At 40.4% G+C, this 24,014-nt stretch overlaps 1 protein-coding gene and 1 non-coding gene across 2 annotated transcripts in view; one reads left to right on the top strand and one right to left on the bottom strand.

The window, feature by feature from the left end:
- LOC114429057 (MAM domain-containing glycosylphosphatidylinositol anchor protein 2) overlaps window positions 1–24,014 on the bottom strand; it is a 98,229-nt gene that overhangs the window by 25,269 nt on the left and 48,946 nt on the right. The window contains exons 9-11 of the mRNA XM_028397906.1: window positions 20,115–20,408; window positions 11,015–11,287; window positions 1,677–1,825 (exon numbers count right to left, since the gene is read on the bottom strand). Coding sequence (XP_028253707.1) covers window positions 1,677–1,825; window positions 11,015–11,287; window positions 20,115–20,408 — 716 coding nt within the window. The remainder of the gene's footprint in view (window positions 1–1,676; window positions 1,826–11,014; window positions 11,288–20,114; window positions 20,409–24,014) is intronic.
- Window positions 9,300–9,381, top strand: trnas-gcu (transfer RNA serine (anticodon GCU)). Its single transcript has one exon. It is a non-coding gene; the product is annotated as a tRNA-Ser (tRNA).

The raw sequence follows: 24,014 nt of genomic DNA, 5'->3' as shown, positions 1-24,014 counted from the left end.
TAGTGAGAGAAAATGATCATAATTCTCAGGGAATGGCAGGGGAGCTGCTGCTGGATCTATAAATAGATCGATGTGGGGTAGTCCACGTGCCAGAACTTTCTTTACTGCACCGCTCGCTCACTGCCAATCTGAGGGTACCGCTGTATATTTTTTTTATTTACAAAAGGAATTTCTGCTCATTTCTTCTTCTTTACTCTGCTTCCAAATTCACCACAATCAGCCGAGATCAATAAATTGATACTAAACCCTGAGACTCCCATCAATCACAGAGGGTTTACTGTACAGTAAATGCTGCAAAAAGTCTAAGTTTGCCCTACAGCAAAGCATCTCTTTCATCTAAGACAATGGAAGATTGGATGTTTTGCCTCGGAGGAAGGAAATAATGGTCACTGGGAAGTGAACCCTCCTGAGATACCATGCAAAGAAGGTGGAAAGAAATTCATTTTTTCCCAAACCCAGATTCTCTGCCACAACACAAGTGGATTTTAATTAGCTAACACAAAGAAGACCGAAGCATTAATGTGATTTTTGTGAATTACAGTTTCAGCTCCAATGCGGACATTATAGTCTTTAAAGAAAACTGCATGCAAGCAGCAGAAAATATAAGCAAATGTATATTCCTGGCAAGTTTTCAGACCAACGCTTGGCGAGCACAAACACGGGCTCTGCAAGCATAACATAATTTATAACAGACCAGCCGAGATAGTTGACAGCAAAAACCATCGCGCCGTACAAACATAGCGGGTTTTCAATATGTTCAATTCCTTAAGGGTGCAGTGTGAAACAAACATGAAATTATATTATTCATTACAAACACAACTGTCAGAGATGTTCGCTAATTCTGAGTGGAGACGGATTTCACATCGCAGCATGCGCTACATTTTTTTTTTATACGTGTGCCTTTTATACGTGTTCTTTGTTCTTTTTGAACATGCTCCCAAATGGCAGCTCAATGTTACACTGCAAAGGCGATGTTAATCTGAAACTTTGTGGTGTTAATGGAGCAGACACGTCAAACAGTAAAGGTACTGTCGTAAATAAGAGAACTATAAAGACCAAAATGTACTTGAGGGGGAGAAAGAGAGAGAGAGAGAGGAAGGTACACATTGATTGCCAAAAGAGAAAATGTAACCGTGCCATCCATCAATTCTGCCTGCCTGTCATCTGCAGAGTTTACTGGAGAAGAAGGGAATACAGGAGCTATGCTTGCTCTTTCTCGCTGCAGGGTTTCCTCTCCTTTTCTCTGATGGAGAGCAAAAAACAGAAGCAATTCACGGCGGAAACCACAGAAGGTGTTCAGCTGACTGCCCCTGACAGGTTCTTAGTGATTCTGCTGGGCACATAATGGCTTATATAAAAAAAACAGAACAAACAATGTATTGAGGCATAAGATTTCATTCAGTTGATAGAAAGCAACAAGCTGGCACAAGCAAGCTGTGCAGACACTTCTATCACATGCTTAATTTGGCAATAAGAATGCTTTTTGTTGCTCTGTGGCACAAAATGGCTCTAATTTATCTATGAAACGAGGCTGACCACTGACTTAATGATTGTTGCACCAGAACATCGGAGGCCTTTGAAACACGTGTTCTGTCTGTCAAGCAAAGAGACTAATAAAAAAAAGAGAGAGAGAACAAACAGGCAGGATGTGCTCAGACAGCTCCTGGCAGCCCCACCTGTCTGATGCCGAGCCTGTAGGCGACGATGCGGTCCACAGCGTTGGGGTTCATTTGGGTCCACTGGAGCTTGAAGTTGTAGACTCCGGGTAGGTTCTGCCACAGAGGGTTGTATGTGTCATAGTAGAACTCCGGAGGGTAGGCTTTGCCTGGAGGGACAGGAACAGAAATATTAGATATTTACGTTACATTTACAACATTATGCACACTTCTTTACTGTGCATCAGTTGCACACAGTGGTTTTGTGTCTGTATTTAGTCAAACTAAAGTCAAAAAACTTACATTTATACTTTTTTTGGTATCACTTTTGAGGCTGCGTCTACTTTCTGCAGGCAAAACAGACCCGAAAATGACCAAACTACATCACGCAGACCCCAGCTGACCTGCTCGTACTAATGTGCACAAAGTACAACACCTCACATCATACCTCACAAGCCCATGACTGAAATGTTTCCCTATACGGCACGACACACACTAACATTTCAATCTAAGTGTAAAGGCAATAACTACTTTTATTTTGAAAGGTCATAGTAAATTAGGACTGCGAATGTGAGTTCTAAGCTTTAATTATAGAATGCTGCTATGTTATATTAATTATCGTTATTATTCTGATTTGCCAATTATACGCTTGCATCTGGAGGCTTTCAGAGGAGCTCTGCCTTCGCTGCTTTATTTTAAACACGGTGCGGGCATACGCTTACACTTGAGTGTAAATTGAAAATGTGTAAATGTAAACTTGTAAATATTGCACTTTGTAACGTAGTGTGGCTTTTTTTCAAGCTACAGAGCTCTGAATTAGCCTGACAAAGATGTGCAGTATCTCTTATCTTTGTGTTTGTTCTATTTGTATCCACTCTATATCATACATCATGTCGCTGCCGCTATGACCCAAATTTTCCCATGTGGATCATTAAAGTTTCAGCTTGTGTTACGTGATACAGGCGTCTTTTCATGACACTGAATCAAAGCGTGCAGCAAATTTGTGGTATATCTCATAAATGTATCTATGTCTGAAGTGCCCGCCCCATGCAGCAAGCAGATAATATCTGTCCCTACGCTGCCTGCCAGAAAAAGTAATTTCATACAGCTGGATCTGGACTAGCTGTGATCCTCGCCAGCCCATTCTCTCAGTAATATAGTTTACTTTGTTGGAATCTGGGAGGATTTATTTTCTGCACAATTGTGGCAACAACAGAATAAATCTTTTAAGTTTTCAGCTTTTTCATTCACAGAACGCGAGTTGAATTCTGACAGCTGAAGAAGGAGCTGGTTGGACGCAGCATTTTAATCAAGATCCAGAAACAAGCTTACAGGATGACCTTCCAAGGCAAAGCATAGTAATTCACCTCAATGACACGTTGTTGTGTTTGCACCCCTCTGTTATTTGTGCTTGTTTATTGAAGGCTGACAATACCCAAGGCAGATGAGTTTTAATAGCCATGGAAGAGACAGCAGAGCTGCCATTGTTAGCTCAAACAAAGCAGCGCTGGGATTTGATGTGCTCATGTGGAGATCCAGCAAAGACTTTTTGTATGTCAGGCAATTGGATAAACCTGTCAAGACAGTTTATGTCACTGATGAATTATGATGTCATGATTCTCTTAAATAGTTTTACAGGCCTCCTGGGTCCAGCCCTGTGGTCTCCTTGGTTTGAACAGTTCATCTGAACCACTTGGTTTCTTTTTGATTTTCTAGCAGTGATGACGCCCAGGGGAGAGATAAAACTTTGGAAGTTTCTTAAGGTCAAAAGATTAAAGAGTATGTCTGGTTTTTAATTTTCACGTGCCTGCATGCAGTTGCAGTCAAAGCATAGTGGCTTTTTCTTTGTGTCATTTAAAGCAAATAAATACCCACTACCAAATTTTCTGACATATTTCATTTTGTGACAACTCGCTGTAAAAACTCAGAATAGCAACAGTCAGCTGCAGCCAAAGGGGTTTGAATGCATCCAAGCCTGATACTTCAAAGTGAATGTGCAGCGCTTGAGAATAAAATCAAGTTCATTCACACAGAATCCAGCGATGCAGAACATTTTACATTTGAAAGTGAAGAGTGTGTTTAAGCTGCAGGAATGTTGGCTGTATGGTGTGCAGCGATGGAAGAAGGTGAACCAGAATAAACTCAGCTGTAGCTGTACAGCTCTGCAACGAGGGACTCCAAAAAGGTTACTAAAGTCACGGGGAGGACATTTCTCTTCACTTGATTATGTTAAAAATAAAGTTAGTTTTGTTGTCAGATTCCAGACTCATTTTTTTAAAAGAGAAAAAGAAGGTGCACCAATGGTCAAAGAGGTCAGAGAGTGAAAGAAAGAAGAGAGGGTGTGGCAGGTGAATCATGAAAACATTATATTCTGATGCTTTGTTACAGTTATCAGCTCTGAGGATGCTTTAATGCTGAATCGGGTGATTGATCAGTCTTGTTTGACTGACACTTGCTTATCGCCCTCATGGTTTAGTTATAAAGGTTATAGACACTTTATTAAAAACTATCTTATCTTATGAAATAGCATATTTGCAGCGTGTAATGGTACTTCATGTGCATTTTCAACTATTTGTGTGGGTTTCTTTTCACACTTAAAATGGAAAATATACACCCAGTGTCACTGGATCATGGAACGATGAACCTGCATTAGGTTAATGGATGATGCTCAAACACACAGCAGTCTTTAACCCAGGAGTCTGAGCTCACTTCCCACTGACACCACCGCTTTGTTTTCACCTGTGGTTTTATTTCGAGTCATGGTTGGGGTTAGGCATTAAAAAATACTGGTTAATATGAGGTGTTAGAAACAGACAGTAATCACATGAAGGCTGTGGTTTGTCTTAAAACACACACACATATTTTACAAGATCAACAATGTTGTCGTCTGCTGTTGTGCTATTCAGGGGGGAATCCCAGATAAATATGCAGCCATGACCCCCTGCTGATAGGTAACTAAAGGGGGAAAAATATCTTCTCCTGTCCATGTTAAGGCTTAAACAGATTCTTTTCAGATAGGATAGCAGTTATCCAAATGCAAACAAACATCAAAATAAAACTCTGTCTGCTTTGATCAATTATTAAAATCGTCCATGATGATAAGTCTAAATCACCACTGTACAAACAGTGTGTGCGGTTGTTGTGTGCATTTCAGACAATAAATCAGGTTAATGATGCTTCAGGCAGCCTGCTGCAGATCACTTGCCCTTTACATGGATAAAGCCCTTTAAAATATAATACAATGATTTATCAGCTAGATTAATTTATAGCAAATGAAGCAAGAAAAAAAATTGTGTTAATAATCAAAGAATGTAGTTGATGTTTCATATTTTTATGTTTAGTTAAGTATTGTGTCTCCAAAGGTCATCAGCTGGCACTTTCTGTTATAACTGATGCTATCAGGCGAGCTGCCTTCTGTGTCTCTCTGAGATGTTAATGCAACCAGAAAAAAAAACATCACATTTTTCTAACCGAAAAATAATGAAATAAATCATGACTGTCTGCACTTCACTTGGCACTGTATAGAGCCAGCTGTGTTTACAGCACACTGTACAGCAAATGTTACATAAGTCAGCCTGGCAGACTGTGTCAGATTTGTCTGTGTGGCTTGCCGTACAGTAACGCTGGTAAGGAAAAAAAGACCAGACTGTAATTTGCAGTAGAGCTGAAGCAGACTCACATTGCTTTGTATATGTTTTAATAATTTGAAGTGATTGTAGATGTGTTTATATTAATCTGTGCAGCTGTTATGCATAAAATATAAGGAAATGTCTTTGAACATATGCACAGAAAAGTCAAATATTATTACAAAAGGGCCCTTATTCCTCATAATATGTCATGTGTGGTGAAGCACATTACCTAACCCACATATACTGCTTGAAACAGATAACCCTGGGTGGAAGACATCAAACATAAAGTAGAGAGGGCTTAATTGATTTTGTAAAATCCTGTTTATGACTGCAAACCGATGCACTGATTCATAACAGCTCAGTAAAAACCCTTTAGGCAAGAAGCTGACCTTGTTTGCACACTTTCTTTTCATTTTTAAGGGTTTATGAACAAATTTTTCATCTTCAGGAAAAAAACACTTTGTCCCAGCATATGTTGAGCATTTACTGTATACTGCTGCTGATGTGTTATGTGCGCTTTTCTTGCAGAAGTGACGCTTGCATATGGAGCCACAGCTGGCCAAGACAAAGCCACAGCTATACTGACTATAGGGAAAAGGTATTAGAAGACTCTTTAGTAATTGCCTGGTTGTGTCCTCATGGGACAGAGAATAAATCTCTAAGCGGGTCCTCATTCCCTTAAAGTGCAATAGCAGTGAACTGGTAATGAGTCACTGCTACCAGCATCATTCTCCCTCAACTTCTTCCCTCATCAACTACACAACTAAAATAAAATTCCTACTCATTGAGGATATGAACTGACAGGTCTGATTGTATCTTTCTTGGTCAGTTGCTCCTTCTGGGAGACGAGGGAAGCAGAACCACAAAACATTCAGAAAATAATTGAAAAAAAGGACAGAAAAAACAGAGTAGACTCTCTGTCCTTCAAACTGACAGACTTCCAGTGTGATCACAGATAACATTATTCATATGCTGCCTTTTCATAACGTTAGGCTCCATCACTGTCAGCATGTCTCTTTGAGCTGCACAAACTATTCAACTATTCAAGTTCACCTCAGGTGAAATGGACACGGATTTCTGCTTAAAATCACTAAAACTATGAAAAAAATTAAGACAGGAAAAACAGCAGATAAGGTTTATTAATCCCTGAGTCAGATGTTAGTATAAATTCAAGTTAGGTTTTGTTTATTTATGATGAAGTGATGAAAAGCTAGCTGAGAAAAAAGCCCAGGAGGCTGATTTAAGACACTCCTCAAAGAGACAAAGACAGAGGAGAAGATATGAAGATGATATAAATATGATAGATTAAATAAACACATTAAAATAGACTAAAAACTGTTCAGGAATAGAAACAGTGACATGTAACTCTAAAGGGAAAAAAACATATCTCATCTGTCTATCTATCTGACTTAGGACACCACTTAGCTGCCATTTCCACCTCATTACCACAACATATCTGGAGACCTTTAACTTATACAAGCACATCATTATGTGAAATCTCTCATTGAATCTAATAAAAACTATGAATATCTGAACACTGAATTCATTTGTTCATCTCTGCTCATTTACAGCAGCCTGCCAGACAGAGGGCTTACACAGAGAAATGAGAATGAGACAGTTGGCCCTCTCCTTGTACGTCATCAGCTGCTAAAGACACACTACGGAAATAATTCATATGACGCATTATCACATTATGAAGTGCACTTTAACATGGCTCTATCCTTATTTAATGTTGAATTATTCGTTTATGGCTGAAGGGGATGAAAACTCCCATCATCCTACAGATAAAACTGAACAGAGAGTGAGGTGTTTACTCTGAAACTTTAAATGTTATGTAATGGTTCAAGCTGTGATTTGAAAGAAGTTCATAGAGTTGGCAGCATTTTCTGTCTTCTGGTTGTTAGGCAGCATCAAAGAGCGAGAGACAGAAATTCATGTCAGCGAATGCTGTTTGAATCTTAATGTAAGTATTGTCCTTATCATGAATGATTTTATTTTATAATAATTGTATATACACATATAACACACACATGTACAAACACATTTGATGTGTTTATCGTTTAGGGTCATGATATTAAATTCACGTGTGTGCATGTCATCATCAATGCACATGTGCAGGCTACAGTGAGATGATTCCACCTCTGAGGAGTGTGACTTTAGCATTTGTTAAAACCTCAGGTTCCTGTGAGGGACCGCTGGAGCCAAAGCTCAGTGGTACACATTACATCCCTCTGAGGGGTCTCTCTCCCCTGGCACAATTTAATAGCCAACTTGGCTATTACAGCTAACTCACTGTTTCTACAGATGGCACATTAGGCATCCCTGCGCGCACACACACACACACTTACACACTGTCCCTTGGCACAATATACTTTTCTTGTTGACAGCATTTATGCAGGCATAGGAGTGGCTTGCTGCCCAACTTTGGTGTGTTTGCATGTGTCTGTCGGCATGGTAACATGTGCTGTAGGTTGTGCATGGTTTGCTGGACCTTCGAGCTGAGGTTGATTGGGGCCAAATCTCCTAAACTATAAGTTTATTACACATCACTAAGAAGAAGGATATCCACTGAGATGTCTACCAGATGCCATCACACAAATCTTAGGAGCTATTTGTAGATTTTCTTTACAGCTGATTATGTATTTACTTTAGTAACACTACTGAGCAGCAGTGATTTTATAGCATCTGAGTTTAAGAATGAAATTTAAAAAAAGCATATGAGCTGGTGTTAGGGGACTGAGGCACAGCAGATTTCATAGTTGATAAGAGGAACCAACAAGGATTTTCTGCACTATGCTCCTGCACTCAGGAGGTTACTAAAAGAGCCTCCATACCTTTGGCAAACCACAGAGTCCAGATGGTAGGAATCTGGAGCATCGGGCGGGAGGGAAGAAGGGATAGAGGATGAAAGGATAGGAAACGGAGTGGAAGTAGAAGGAGGGAGGGAGCATGAGCAACAGCAGACAAGCAGCCCAGCCCTGCTGAGAAAAACAAACAGCTGAAGGGGACTTCTGTCTCTCTGCTCGACCTGTTTCACCAAGAAGGACTGATTTATCTCACACACACACAAACACACATATAGGGGACTGCCCACCTCCCTTTCTCTAAAAAAAGAGAAAGAGGATGAGAAATGTTTAATATGAGAAAGATGAAGAATGACGAAATCAATCCATAGACAAAAAAAGAAAAAAAAGATAGAAAAATCAATTATTAGCTAAACTATTATTAGAACATAGCAAGAGAAATAGACAGTATCAAAGAGGAGAGCAACCTGTGGCAAGGGATCAAAGTGACAAATACTCCTGCTGTGACCCTGCAGCTCCTGTCTCTAATGGGAGGTCTGGGAGATTGAAACCTCGGCCAAAGTTCCTGCAAACACTCAGTGTGGCCAAACTAATTCAGTCCTGTCATGACAACAAGGAGATGGACATTTGGTGGTCTTGATGGAAAAAATGGGGCTAAAACAGAAAGAGCAGAAATGATGGACATACCCGCTTCAGCCTCCTTTTAAACCTAACACATACAAAAACATTGTCACATGTTTGAGGAGCCAGTTTCAGCTGTCTAATAAACACTTTAATCACCACCTAAGGGGCAAATAAAAGAACTTTTAGACATGCAGATGTGTAGTTGGCAAGTGAAGGAAAACACACTGACAGGTCCATCTTATAGCACTAATACCACTAATATGTATCTGAGAGTAGAAGTGAAGTATGGTATGTTTCTAGTATATAATTAGAGATAAGATGGTTGTGGAGTGTGGAGTGTCACCTACGCATTACCAACAGATCTACAATTAAATCTGTCAATATAATCAGGCCTCAAAAATCTTAAATGTTCTCCAGAATTTAAATCAACCTGCAACACAAATATCTTCTTTTTACCTGTTTTACTAATAAATAATTAGGTAATAAAAAGGGTCAACTTACAGATATTAAAATGTGCAGTTTTGTGTACATTCACAGAGATATTGTATATCCAGAGATGTAAACCACAACTGGATCGCAGCCCAACAGACGAGGTGGCCGAGTGGTTAAGGTGATGGACTGCTAATCCATTGTGCTCTGCACGCGTGGGTTCGAATCCCATCCTCGTCGCAGGTTAACATTAATCTTTACTCAATTTCCCTACGGGGATTAATAATAATCCTAATAATTAATAAACTTAATCTTAATCTTACATAAAGTTTTTCAGGGGTCTTAAACTGCTGGGACTTCTGGCCTGCAACTCCACACCTGATGCTCAACATGTAATGTAATCTGGGCCCCATTTGTAAAAATTTATTTTACATATCGATTTAAGCTATTCAAAATGTACAACTGAAATAAAAATGTACTCATTTATGTACGTATTTTAACCATGCGAGAGAACGATTAATCAAACTTAATCAAACTGAATGTTTCTAAACAGAGACAGGGAGTTTGTGCATTTTTGTGCATCTTTTTTGGCAAAAAACATCCTGGAATTTGACTCATCATCAGACTTGGCTCTGATCACAAATATCTACCGATGATTCTTTTTACCATTTTTGACCGAGTGATGGCAGAGACACACTGAGGAGTAGATGATGTGAACTGTTGACCCGCTCCTATACGCCTACACTGGTGGACTCTCCCCCCTTTTTATGATCCATCCTAAAATAGAATCCAGATCTGCAGGCTGTACATGAAAAACTAGTTCTAAAAAATGTTCACTCTATCTGTCTGACTAAACAGAGGGAATAGTCTCTGTTTGGTGGAGCCCTGTTCTCTTTGTCTAAATCTTCTGCAGGTAACCAGTCATGTCACTGGTTCCTAATTTAGCTCTGTTAAAGGATCCAGTGAGCAGGAACCATAAAGAAGCTGAGCTGCTGAGAGGGAACAAACAGCAGCGCTTTCTGTCAGTGTAGCACACAGAGAGGAAATTACTAGTTGCTACTGTTACCAACAGTGGCAATATATTCAATACAGTAGTTTTCAAAATACTATATTTAAAAAGTACTGAAAACTGTATTGATTTCGGGCCTCCACTAGGAATTATAGCATTCACCAGAGCAGCTTCATGTGGCCATTGTAAGTGTACCAAATCCTGGATAATGCAGCAACAACCCTGCAGTCATTCATTGTTTTTTCTTTTAAAGCTGTTCTCAGACTATAACGCATATTGTATCTAATACCATTGAAACAACAATGAACCAATACCAATTTTCAAATGGCGTACATCTATATAAAGATTTTTTAGCTGTTCCAAAAATGCCAGGAATAAAAGAAATGAATCCATCACTGTTGATCTGCATTAGCGTCGGGGCTTTCATAATGCATTGTGGGCATGTTCACAGTAACACATACACTCTATCAGGTGACACTACAATTATCGGGGTATTTTAATGGTTGGTACTCCATCCTGCACATTGTTGAGGAACTCTACACTTCATTATAGAGCCTAACCAAAGTAGCCATCTGATATAAAACAATGAAACATCCACCTTGTTTTGGATGTTCAAAGGTTCAACCATTCAGCAGTATATGTACATATTTTACTCCTCTTCCTCCCCTATGGGACACTACGCTTCAATGAGCTCACTCCATTGAATATGTACATATTAGCTGTATGTCTGTGATGCTGCAGGAAGATTGTAAGCAGACTTGAAACCTTAAAAGGTCAACCAGATAGCTGAGGATTCAGAGTTATTGTATACTCTATGTATTGTGAAGTCATGACCCCCAAAAAATCAAGTAGATAAACTCTTACCTGTGACCTGAAAGGTGCATTTGCCTGCTCCCGCTTCATTGATGACATTACAGGTGTACTCCCCCCAGCCATCTCGATTCAGGCTGCGGATGGTGTACTCCGTCTCGTCTCTTTGGGAGTCAAAGGCTCCTGCGTGGAGCAGACGGTTTGATAGAAGCCACTCAAAGCGCAGCACGCGGGAGGGGTGCGCTCGCAGCACCCTGCAGGTCATCACTACAGGCCTCCCCAGGCCCTGACGCATCTCCATGTAAACCGGTTCCACTGTTGGAGGGTCTGAGTGAAAGACAGAAAGACAAATTCAGCTGACATTTAACAGAGACAGAGAGGTGTGTCAAAGATGTCAGTGCATGGGGAAATAGAACTAAATGTAAAAATGGGCTTTGGATAAACATGACTCAGTGGAAGGCACGCTGACAAGATACATTCTATTCAAGCGAGGCTCCGTCTGTCAATCTGTGACTTCCACAGATACAATGATACAAAACAGAGACGAATTCATATGATCAGTGTCATTAATACACGCATGTATGTAAGCTTCACATGTTATAGAATGTAAATCATAGGAAAATTAGCTCTTGGTAACCTCAAGAAGGACGAAAAAAATAGCAGATTTTGAAACATAACTAGTACACATTTAAGTTATGCACACAAACATGAAAGAAAAATGATAGAGCACAGAGAGATACAAACATGGAAAAGAGCAGAGAGGTTGTTAAAACATTTTTTTTTTTTTATCTGAATAACTAGAACATTCTGAACAGAAATCAGCCGCGGCTCACAGAAAAAGGTAACAGTGCATGTCAAACTTCTAATAATGGAAAATTTGTTATTTGAGTGTGCGATTGCATGGCTTCACCTCCTCTCAAACACATTCATGCAAAAATCATGATTGAAATCCAGACCTGCAGACGTGAATACGTGAGAGTTTTAAGCACATGTGAATGTTAGATCACGTGGGCAGTGCTGTGTGTGTGCATACAAGCAGTTCTGAATAATTTCCCCGTTTTAAGCATGTTTGCTCTTGACATGCTCACACAGATGCTCGACAAAAGCTGCGACGGTGCTTGAAAAACAACAGTGAATACTGACGAGATGACACAGAATGACACGATAATTGCCTGAAATTTGCATAATTTCTGACGTAGTAAAGGAAAGGTGGCAGCTACTGCCAGGGCTGGGGATGTTATTTATCAAAACGTAATCTGTTACAGATCACTGATTACCTGATTGAAACTGTAATCTGCAACATAATCTTCCACATTATTCACACTCAGTAATGTAATCTAATTACTGAGCCTTCCAAACTTGATAGGATATGCAATTAAACAAACAGTGTATTGAAATTTGCAGCATATAATTTGATAACACTATTAATGTCATTATCTGCAACCTTAATCAGCCAAATTTCTAAAGATATGTAAAAAGCTAAAGATCCTTTTTTTGGATGCTGAATGTGCAGAGACAGTTGTAATTTTTTAGTATTTTTTTTTTGGTCTGTTTTACTACACATAATTGAGCTGGTAGCACTGCAGGCTGCAGAGTGGGGCAGGTCCAGGAGGCCAGAGAGGCACACATGGGGAAACATGGGCTGTAAACAACACAGTGAATGCAAAAAAAAATGCCCTGACATACAACAGTCCATCATGGTCCTCAATGCTATCACCAAACACACATCCTGCTATTCACTCAGCTGCGAATATGATTAATGACACTCCATTAGATCAGATAATGACTGGCTGAAATGTGGAAAATAATAAATCATAACAGATGATGTAAACACAGGTCTTCCAAGAGGTCTGGACAAAAAAACAACAACAAAAACAAACAAAAAACATTTGCCTACTTCACCTGCTCACACTGCGGAGAGTAATGTGGTTTTCACCAACACTAAATGAAACAGTTCCTCCTTCAAATGAGCCTTGCCTGAGCTTTTACCCAAACCAAAAGGCTTATCTCTGAGTCCAAACAGAAGGATCTGAAACGCTATTTATCACATTAAAATTGTAGGTTTGTGTTCAAAACTGAATTACAGCTAGCTCCCTGAGTGGCACTAGACCAAATTGCAGTAAGTGCAGTTTCATTCACACAGAAAGACAAATGAAGACAGGGTTTGGGTCTACAGAAAATCTGAAAAAAAACTCTTATATAACCAAAACAAGGGCACATGGCTCATCTCCCCCTGTGCGTTTCCTGTGAAACAGCTGCCCAGAGCACAGGAGAAGGAAGGCGGCGAAAAGGTCCTGTGTGATATTCCCCGAGCAGTGCTCGCCATGGTTAGTGTAGCAGCCAGGTCTCAGAGTTGCTGTAAGTCACACAGGCTGAGGGAAAGCCCTGAGCACTGGCTGAGAAGTAATCCATCAACAGTCACCGGTGGATACCTTGACAGTAATGTGGAGAAAAACAACATTTAAGAGCACAGAGGCCTTTCCCCTACGGTCCACATGGACTGCATCCATTGGGACAAGGCCTGAACAAAGGCACGAGCATCCAGGCAACACATGTGTGTGTGTTTGCACACGTGTGTCATGCTGCGGTGTGTTTGTGTGCAGCTGTATTATCGGAATACTGCCTGACTGGTTTACGATAAACTTCAGCCTCAATTTGAGTCTATCTGCTTCTGAGAAGGACATGAACCTCCTGAGGGTCAGCCTGGAAGCATGGATTGTACTGTGTGCTCCATGCATGTGCACATGAAGTGTGCATGGCTGCCTGCAATCCTTCTGTTCGGCTGGAGAAGTATCAGAAGTACCTTTTTTTTTTAAATCCTTTTATATTTGAAAGTTCTTTCTAAGGTCACACTGGATGATGATGGAAAAAACAATCTTTTACATAAATCTAAGTAATGATACAATAATATAATGATACTTCATTACAAGTAAGAGCCTTGCATTTAAAATCTACTTCATAAGCTGTTATAATAATATAGAATCGTGCAGTGTGAAAAACTTGGTTGCTGACTCATATTAAAAATGAGTCATAGAACAATAAAGGCGGGTTACTAAGACAAGGCAAAACAAACACTGACCATGCAGAACGTATACATGTAGATTTCACGATTTAAAAATAATCTACATTTTCCAAATGTCCTTTATTGCAGTTAGTAATAGAGGAGATCCTTTATCTGTAGGGTGTGTATGGGCTGCAGGGGAGTCGGATGACCTTTGACAGTGTGACATCATTGTGCAGGGTGCATTTACACCAGGCTGAGATCTGATTGCAGTGTGAACCTGACTGCCTACTGTTGCATTATTTTCCATAATAAATGTTATATTTAACACTGGACTTCATCCATGCCCATGCTCTTCTATTCCCCACTGCTCTATCTGTAGTCCTCGCATGTGTATCTTTAACTGATAGACTGAACAGTTTTGGTTACTGCTGTAGCTGGATGAGGTGTGTGATGTCAGATTATTTTAATGGTATGAACAAATGAAATCAGACTTGAGCTTGATGTGGTGGATTTGCAGTGGTGGATGGTTAGTCTGTGTAACATGTAACCCAAGTACTATTCTCTGAACACCTTATATGTAGGCTAACTAGAAATACTAAATAGGGCAAATAGAACAAACTCAAAAAAATCTGATGCAGCACTGAAGTGAACACATATTCATTCAAAAAAGAAAAAAGATGAGTGCTTAGGAAGGAGCAGAGCTGTGAGATCTGTGGGGGCAAGATAACTGTGGGGGTAATGCAGGGATGACAGGAAAAAATCTGCATCAACATCGACTGCTTTTGAAGAAAGTTATCAGATTGTTTTACTTCCTTCGGCTTTGGACATACATTGAAATGAATCTGAGGGGAATCTCGTGACAACCTCTAAGACAAGAACTTTAGATGCTGTGTTTTCTAAGAAGACAGATGTCTTAAGTTTAAGAGCTGCTGATATTGCTATAGTTTGCAGTATATTTCAGTTCTAAAATGTAATATATATGCACAATGAAGCATAAAAAAGAAACAGTTATACTTTAAAATAGCATATTCTTCATTCAGTAAGCCTTGTGTGATGCATCCATTAATCTCCAGTTGCTGGATGAACATGTGACGTACCAGTGCTCCATTCAGGTGAAAAAAAAAAGAGTCACTTTTTTCACACCATCGGCAGCTGAACGTGGGAGCATAAAAGAAAAACAATGGCCTTGTATTTAGATGGAAGCACACGCATTCTTGTAGGAGAATAGCCTTTGTAGCATAACATGCTTCAATATTGAGTCTTGATAGAAAAAAAAAACATTCATTAGGAAGTCAAACAGATATATACGGAATATGAAATGATAACCCTGATTCATCTCATTTATAATGAGTCTCTGTGTTGAATAATGCAGGGAATCACTGCTCTGCATCAATGCCCCCCCCTTCCCCTCGTGCTACTGCAATCAAACAATGAACTTAAGCACCATCTGCATTACCATACTGTTATTAAAACGTTGGGATAATTTATAAAACTAAATATACAATTAATGATAATCAATGTAGATTCTTCAGTGCGAGGAGTGGCCTAGTGATCCGCAGAAAGGTTTAGTTCAGTCATTGACCAACTTATGAATTATTTTGTCTTAGCCGTGTGCCGGCTTCTGTTTACAACCTACATACTCACTGACCTTTTCTGCTGTGGATTTGATGCGGACGATCAATTCAGCACCCCCCCCCCACCACCCCTCCCTCAAATGTGGTGTGTGAGCTCTGCTGTAATGCAAAAGATTAATTTGCAGAAGTTAGGTTGGCGTTAGGCTAATGTGAACCGTTCTAATATGATTCACATTAGAGCGGGCCTCAGGGGCCAGCATTGCGGGCGTTGAATGCAGAAAGGAAAATTAATTAAAAACAATAATTGTGTAATTCTGCTCATTACGTTTAGCCAGGCAGTAGCTCTTTATCCTAGTGTGCCTTTTTGATGTATGCCAGATAGTGAGTTGCTTGCTCAAGGGGACAAATGCACAGTTGCATCAGGCAGGTGTCGCGGGTGTCGTGAGGAGGAACAGAAGGGAAGTCTGTTTCCTGTACATCTGGGCAGAAGAAGAACTTGAGAAGTCTCACTGTGACAGACAGTGGTATCTAGGACAGAAGACCACTCTACACCCCCTTCCTTCTCTATTTTTCTCTCCAGTTTTTCACTCCCTCTCTCAAGCCCCTGGACCATGCCAAGTCAGTTTGACTAAGAACATTAGGGTGTCACAGCTTGGGATTTGGCGTTTGCAATTCTATTAGAGCTACGTCTCTGAAGGCAGACGTCTTCCATTGCCTCTACCTCTCCTCCTGGCGTTGCCTCTGCCAGCCAACAGATGCAGGTTTTTACATATCAAAGCTGTTGACTTGCCAGAGTCGTTCCTTCACGCCTCTAATGCTCTTTGCTTCAGAGGACTGTACCTCAGTCCCTTGATCAAGTTACTAAACGCGGCTTTGCACATGGCTCACCACCAAAGGCGGGTGGCTCACGCTGGGACCTGGAAATGCAGGCGAAAAAGGGATCTCAGAGGGATTGGCTTGTGCTTACACACCACGAGACGGGCCAACAGAAAGAAGGGTGGGGGTGCATACCAACAGTTGCGTAAGTAACAAACGACAAAAGCTGCTTCAGATGGTGTTAATAAAGTAAATAGAGGTACGACCCTGTTTTCAAACAAGTCGGGACACTGTGTAAAATGTAAGTAAAAATGAAAAAAAAAACTGGTGCTAAAACAGGTCAACAGGTCAGCCGATTGGCTGAGAATAGAAGCCTTACAGACTGGATGAGTCTTTTAGAAATAAAGATTAGGGGACTTACAGAACTGTATGGATAACTGCACCGTGGTTAGATCAATGTAACTTTTAATTTTTTATTCTTTTTTTATTAAATTGTGGACACTGAGTTCTCCCAGCAATCTGTAATAGAGGCACATAAAGGTGCCAACCAGACAAGACCAAGAGCGTCCTTATTTTAGACAGACACATAGCAACATGCCAACAGCATGGATGTGTACTAGTTCTGAACTAGCCTGCCTGCAGTCCACAGCTGTCACCCACTGGAAGAATTTGGCTCATTATGAATGAAATATGGTGAAGGAATAAAAGCTGATGTAACACCGTGGCAAACATGTCTGTGCCGAACATTTTCTGAACTGTGTTTCTAACATCCAATTAAATATAGATACATATTAAAAATACTCTTTTTAACAAAATAATTAGTAAATCATTTATTTTTGCTTTTATTTACTTTACACTGCATCTTTATACATTTTTTAGAAACGGAATTTGTAAAGAGTACGTGTTGTACATATGGCGGACACACAGTCAAAGTTTGTCATGGCAATTAACAACTCAAGTGCTTTTTTAAATACAGACTTTGATGCCAACTATTAATAACTAAAAAGAGTTTGACAAAATAATAGACTGAAGCATAAACCTGGATGAATGACTGATTTATCACTGCCAACGCCTTAATAAGTCTCTTTATTTTGTGTGCAGCTTTGAAGATGGAGATCAGACGGAAATGCAGCACGAGAGCTGCAGCGAACAAGAGGTGCTTTATTAAAATAATAAAACATAATGAGAAATGCATTCTCAGAATAAATTGTGTTGAAAGGAAGAGACAGGCTTTGCAGCTTGCACCAGGTGTGTTGACCTTTGATGCAACAACATGCCGAGGCAAATCTGTGTGTGTGAAAAGGGGCTGAATTTAGTGGCATGAACGTCCTTCAGTCGGAGGCCTCGGTGCCTCTGTGAGCCCCCTCCTTGCCTCTTGAGGCATGTCCTCTTCATCTGAGTGTCACTAACAACAAACACTCTCTGTAACTGACCCCTGTCTACTGTCTACAGTGTGTGTGTGTGTGTGTGTGTGTGTGGAGGTGGGGGGAGAGCAGTAGCAGTGTGTGATAAAATTTGACCTTTCGTGGCTGGATGTCACAGCAGGGGAATCTTGCCTGAAAGCGCCTGTGATATTGGCCTCCTCTCTGAAACGGGGTCATTGCAGGGATGAAGACCTTCATGAGAACTGCTAGCTTCCTAAAAATACTGTAGTTTTTTCAGCTTACTTTGGATTGAACTGGGTCAAGAAAGAATGTGATAAAAATGAAACCTTGAGAGTTTGTCTCTATACATTTAGAGGCTAGTTATACCAATTAAAAACAATTTAGGATCATCTTCCATCCATCTTTCTTTAAAATCACCTGTTATACTTAGACAGCACAGGCAGCTGCTGATTCAATAAACTCTAACAGTGAAACAGATTAACATTTCTTTTTACTTTCTCCACAGTCCTTTCTGTCATCTTACCTGCCTTCTGCTCTTCATGACACATTCTGTCTCTTTGGTTCACCTGTCCTAGGTCTCATCTCATTGTCCCTTCTCAAATGAACACACCACCACGCCAATCTCCAGAAAACAACAGGACACAACACCAGGGCAGGTGTAGACACCCTCCTTGCTCTGCCAGCCTAACACAGATGCAATCCAGTGGACACTGTGTTTGTTTTCAAATTGTGTCTTTTACCAGGATTTACTTTCCTTGATAGTGAAAAACACTGGCAGCAATGATTTATTTTTATGTTTTATCCAAATTTTTTACGTGTTTTTGCTGTAAATTCTTGATAATTGTCTTTTGTTGTTGACCAAATGGCTTCAGAAAGGGCTTGATTAGTTTTTTTTTCTCTCATATAACAGTGCTGCGCCAAAACATAGTACTAGACAGAGTGCACTGTACGCTCCCTGCTGCTCTGCAAAGGGAGGTGCGGTCGCAGTGACCTATTGCTGCTTGTGACAGCAAACTGCTCTCTGGTGAGATGGAGCAACGGGGGAAGTAGCAACATTCATTCTTCAAGGGAGTCTTTATTATGCTCTTGTTAAAATATGGAGCAGCTGCTCGACAAATCTACTTTTGGCCTTGCCCAAAAAAAACAAAAAAAAAAACAAAAAGGCAGGAGCTGATCCACTGAATTCTGCTAATTTAATGAAGGACATCTTAGAATCTAAATCCTTTGTTTAGTTTTTTGGTTTTTAGAACTGGTGTGTAGTGAAGCCACAAACCTCTGCATAATCAAAATCAATTCAGCTCATTTCAAAGCTCATCATTAGTTCTCTCAGCACACTGAAGTGGGTAACAGCTAGCTGAAACAGGAATGCCTCAGCTAAGGGTACAATAAAACCCTTTAAAAAATGAGGGTAAAATTATGCACAAAGCCTTGCTGAAAACTTTCTAAGTGGTGAATAGGCAGGTAGCACAAATTAATTGCCATGTATTTCACAAAGGATTGACATAATGCTGCACAGGTTCTTTTCAGAAGAGGGAGAATTTGCCTAAGTTGAAATAGAGGAACGTATGGATTAACTAAGTAGGCCACGAGGAAAACAATAGGATCTATGAGGCTCAGTTTTTCTATTTCCTATAATCACTTGCCAGTGAATGCTAAGCGCCGTGCATGGGCCGCTTTCATTTCCTCCACATCCATCTCCTCTTATTTTTTCAGAAAGAGAAAAAAACATCCCCAGTGCTTCAGTAAATGACACTGCTTTGAATCCCTGGTGTTCATTGGAAATATTCCATACAAATGTCCATAAATGAACACAAAAAGAGTACCAGTTGGAATAAATTAGCCGCTCACTAATTAGTCACTAAGCTGTCACATCTTAAAAAAGGGGATGGAGCTTCTCAATGTGCGCCAGCAGCGGGGAGTCAAAGGGGCCTGTGTAAGTGGCATGCTGTGATATGAGCACACACACACACATACACACTAACAGACAGTAACAAGTGTGGACATGAGCATCTCGAGCTTTGTTCCTCTGTTAATATTAGTTCTGCCCAGTTCACACTCTGCAGATAAAGTCCTCCCTTTAGTGTAAGAGGTGGAGTCGAGTGGTTTTCTCCCAGACCTGACTGAGGCTACCAGGGGACTGGACTAATTTCGTAGCCTTCAGAAGGAAATTGGATGGGCGTGAATGGAAAGAAATGGGTGAATGTTCAATTTTGGTCACACTGAACAAGAACCCATAAAGATTAATTACACTACACACAAAGAAAATATCTCACAGTGACAAATGGCACGGCAGAGGTGGAAACACACATCACATCACCGCTACAATAAAATGCATTCACACACATACACAAAGTACTCAGAGTTTGTCTACTTACATTGTACGATCAGTTCCACCAAGGCCTCCCGAGGCTTCACGTTGAACCCATTATACTGGCTGGTCTGGCAGCGGTACGAGCCTGTCATCTCCCTGGACACATTAACAATCCGCAGCACACCATCGTAGCTTTCCATCTGCATGTTCCCATCCGGCATGGGCGCCTCCTTATCCGCACGCGACCACAGAATGATGGGCTTAGGCTTTCCTGAAACAAGGCACTCCAGCTCCACTGTGTCACCCTCGCGGGCCACCAGGGGGGACTTGCCCCGTGGGACTGTCAGGTTGGGGGGAACTAAGAAAGAGAAAAACAAAGGAGGGACTGATATGGGGCTCTAGAAAGTCAGCAAGCGAGGTAAGAGGAAATGGTCAACTTTGGGGGAAGAAGTGGCGAAAAAGGTATGGCGGGGGGAAAGCGAATGAGCATCCACATTGCAATGTCAATGAAGCTGAGGCTCAGCGACATACACAGCTTGTATGGACGGACCATGCGAAGATTAGCTGCAGTAATGGCTAACAGCTGGGACCAGACAGTCTGAGCATGTACACTATGCAAAACCATCATGAAGGACAGCAGTGTAATGTTTTCGAGCAATGGCAAACAATGAACAATGCAATGAAGCGCTGACAAACAAATGCAAATAATCAATGAGCCATATTCAACCAAACACACCCACCAAAAGGCCAAAAGAATACAGGACATATGCTTACAGAGCTAAAAGTGTGCATTCCCATCCATTTTAAAGAAACACAAGAATAAAGGTTAAAGAGTCTGATTTCAATCTGTAAACCCTCAGCAAAAAATCAATGGATAATCTAAAACTTTACATATTGGTACCATATCAAGTGCATTGATAAGTATGAAGATACATCCATAAGCAATAAAGCTTAGCACAAAGGCTAGAGGCAGAGGGACCCAGCTAGGCCTTGCAGAAATAAGGCTAGCCTCGCAGCTTAACAAAACACTTTGATGAATATAACTTAAGCTGCTATTGATCAACACTTTCTAGCTCTAGGATGTCATGAGACTCCCTATTTTCACCATAATTTAAAAAAAAACACACTCTGTGGTACCAAAAGAACCAAAATTACCGTAAATTATATTATATTATAAGCGCTCTGATTTCTCAGAAACTGATTACAATAATAATTCAACTGAACACAACAATCACATGTACAAAGGATGCCACTATTACAGGAGAAAGAAGCTGTGTAGAGACATTATTGAAGACATGTTAATGACACCCAAAAGAGCAGCCCATACTCAGCCATGTGACACATCCTCACACAAAATCCAAAGAGCTGTTGTAGCATTCCTCTGGTTTACTAAATAATATCTGGCATGTTGAAAGTTAACTTTACTACTAATATGCTATTATTGTTTCATCATAAGATTCATCATCATATCACACATCACAAAATTATTTTCAGCATGTTTTTAACCACTATTATACTTTCAGCTTTATCACTTACATCATTCCCAGCACTCTCTTAGCTCTCTGAAGAGCTTTTTACATCCATACCCTCCTCCTCGTACAGCTACTGAGCATCTTCAAGCACCGTATACTCTGACTCAGAACATCTACAACAGAACACTCCCAAAGGATATATTCTAGCTTCACTGCTATTCATATCTCAGATCCTAAAATCTACACACACACACACTGTAAATATATATTTTCATGAACAAGCGATTCTCGTTTCTAAAGCCTAGTTAAGAATGAAAGAATGAAAAAGATGAAGGACGACTGCAAAGTGCTAAATGTGTTTGTATGTGCATGTGTGTGCATACGTCTGTTCTAAGTTTGGAAAGCAGGAAATCTAGCAGGTTGGATGATGCAGTGTGGTTGCTCATCAAGCATGCTGGCCAAGTAAATTTGTTTAATTAGTAAACCTGGCAAATTGCACCGGCTCCTAGAGTGCTGTGTATGTGTATTATGTGTTGTTTGTGTGAGTCCAAACCATCAGCAGACTCCAAGACTGTTTTGTAGCACGGCTCCCAAAAATAGTTTACAGCCAGCAATTCCAAAATCTCCTCAGCAATGATGAAACCGTGTCGTGCTTCCCTGATGATTTTCGAATCACTGTCATTCTGCCCAAACAATACCGCCGCTGGAATGGAGTCAAGCCACATTGAAGTTTCACAGTGATGAAATCACAAGCAATCTCAAGGAAAAACGAAGCAGGGTCCAGCTATATTTCTTTTGACCCCATTTCTGCCTGGGTGAGAGGTAAGAGTCCTGCTTTCAGTTACTCTTTGTGTCCTTTTTTCACCCTGAATCATAGACAAGTCTCACTCGTAGAGGAAAAAAAGGCTTAACATGCACTCTCTTCTCTTAGGTTGTGCTTATCACATGCAAAAATGGAAATCATAGCTTATGCACAAAAAGTAAAATTAGGTCATTGTTGATTCTACAGTAGAGCAAAACAAACGTTCAGGAAAAGCTGCAAATCTACAGAGATCCTTTCTCATCTCATTTGTGGAAATATTTCAAAGTTCAATAAGAGCAAAGCTGCATAAAGTGCAGTTTTTAAAGTCCCTGGTGAGAAGTGTCTAAATAGATATCCAAACAGTACCACACTTTAGCCCTCATAAAGCTGTGGGCTCCAAAACAAACACTGGAAGATGCTAAAAGGCAAAAGATGGATAGTCTGTGTTTATGTCTGCTCACCCACAAAGTCATTTGATGCAACACAGCATGTAAAACGGCTGCTTTATTTGACTAATAATAATAATAATAATAATAATAATAAAGTTTATTATTATTATTATTATTATTATTATTATTGAAATCATCAGATAGAGGGTATGAGTGTGATGTCAAGAGATGCAGAAGTAATTGATGTTACACCCACTGAGTGGCTGAAGCTTGTTAAGTGTCAGTGTTGTGTCACCACAACAACACAACTGTTGTGTGATTGACTGTACAAAAACCTTCAACAGGAAATCTGAGCCATCATTTCACAGACTGCCAACATGAATTGCTGCAATTTCCAGGAACAGCAGCTGAAAAGTCAGTCTGACATGCCTAAAAGGACTTTGCTTAATACAAACAATACAAAGCTTGTATTGTGTTGACCACTCGTCTCCTAAATACTTAGCATTCAGTTATATTTTATAATACAGTTTCCCCCTTCTGAAGCCAGTCATGTTTTTGGCTTGGAGTGTTTGATCTGCTGTTTTTGCACATTATTATTACACAGTATGTGCAAATGCTGCTCCAATAAGATGAACAAATAATCATCCCTCACATAAACCAGACTATTAGTAAGTACTGCAGAATCATATTGCTGTCATTAGCGCTGAATAATGAAGACAGTCCATTCACAGATAAGTATTGGCACTTGTGTTTGGCAGCAAAAAGAGCAGCAAAAATGCTTTTGAGACACATTGTGCATACACACACATTTTATTCCCATCTGTTTTTTTATCCAAGCAGTCAGGTGTCAAGCTGCTGACATATTTCTTTCCACAGTATATATCTCCACTTTTCTGAACATTTCCTTGGGTCCAAACAGTTGAAGTGGTGAATTGACAGAAACAGGACAGGAGGGGAGCAGCAAGCATCCATTAGTGTGTGGAGAAGAGGTGTATTCACTGAGCTGCCATCATTACACCTGGCCTCTCCACTTCTACAGATTAGGCAGACAATTACAGTTGTCTGCCTCTTGGGTTTGGCAGTGCAAATACTGGCTATCAGCTGCCATTGTCTGACTCCACACCATCATGGAAACGCAAACAGGCGTACATGCATGCAGACACTTGCTCATCTCCCTCTCTTACTTACTCGGTATTTCCTTCTCCTCATCCTCTCTCTTACCGTGCCTATGTGTGTGAGACTGACCACTGAGATTCTCAGTGTGGCAGAGAGCCTGCGACTGGTCTTCACTGTGCTCTCAT

The sequence above is a fragment of the Parambassis ranga genome, chromosome 24, assembly GCF_900634625.1.
Source record: "Parambassis ranga chromosome 24, fParRan2.1, whole genome shotgun sequence".
NCBI lineage: Eukaryota > Metazoa > Chordata > Actinopteri > Ambassidae > Parambassis > Parambassis ranga.
The sequence above is the reverse complement of the archived record's forward strand: the minus strand, read 5'-3'. Positions and strand labels throughout refer to the sequence as shown.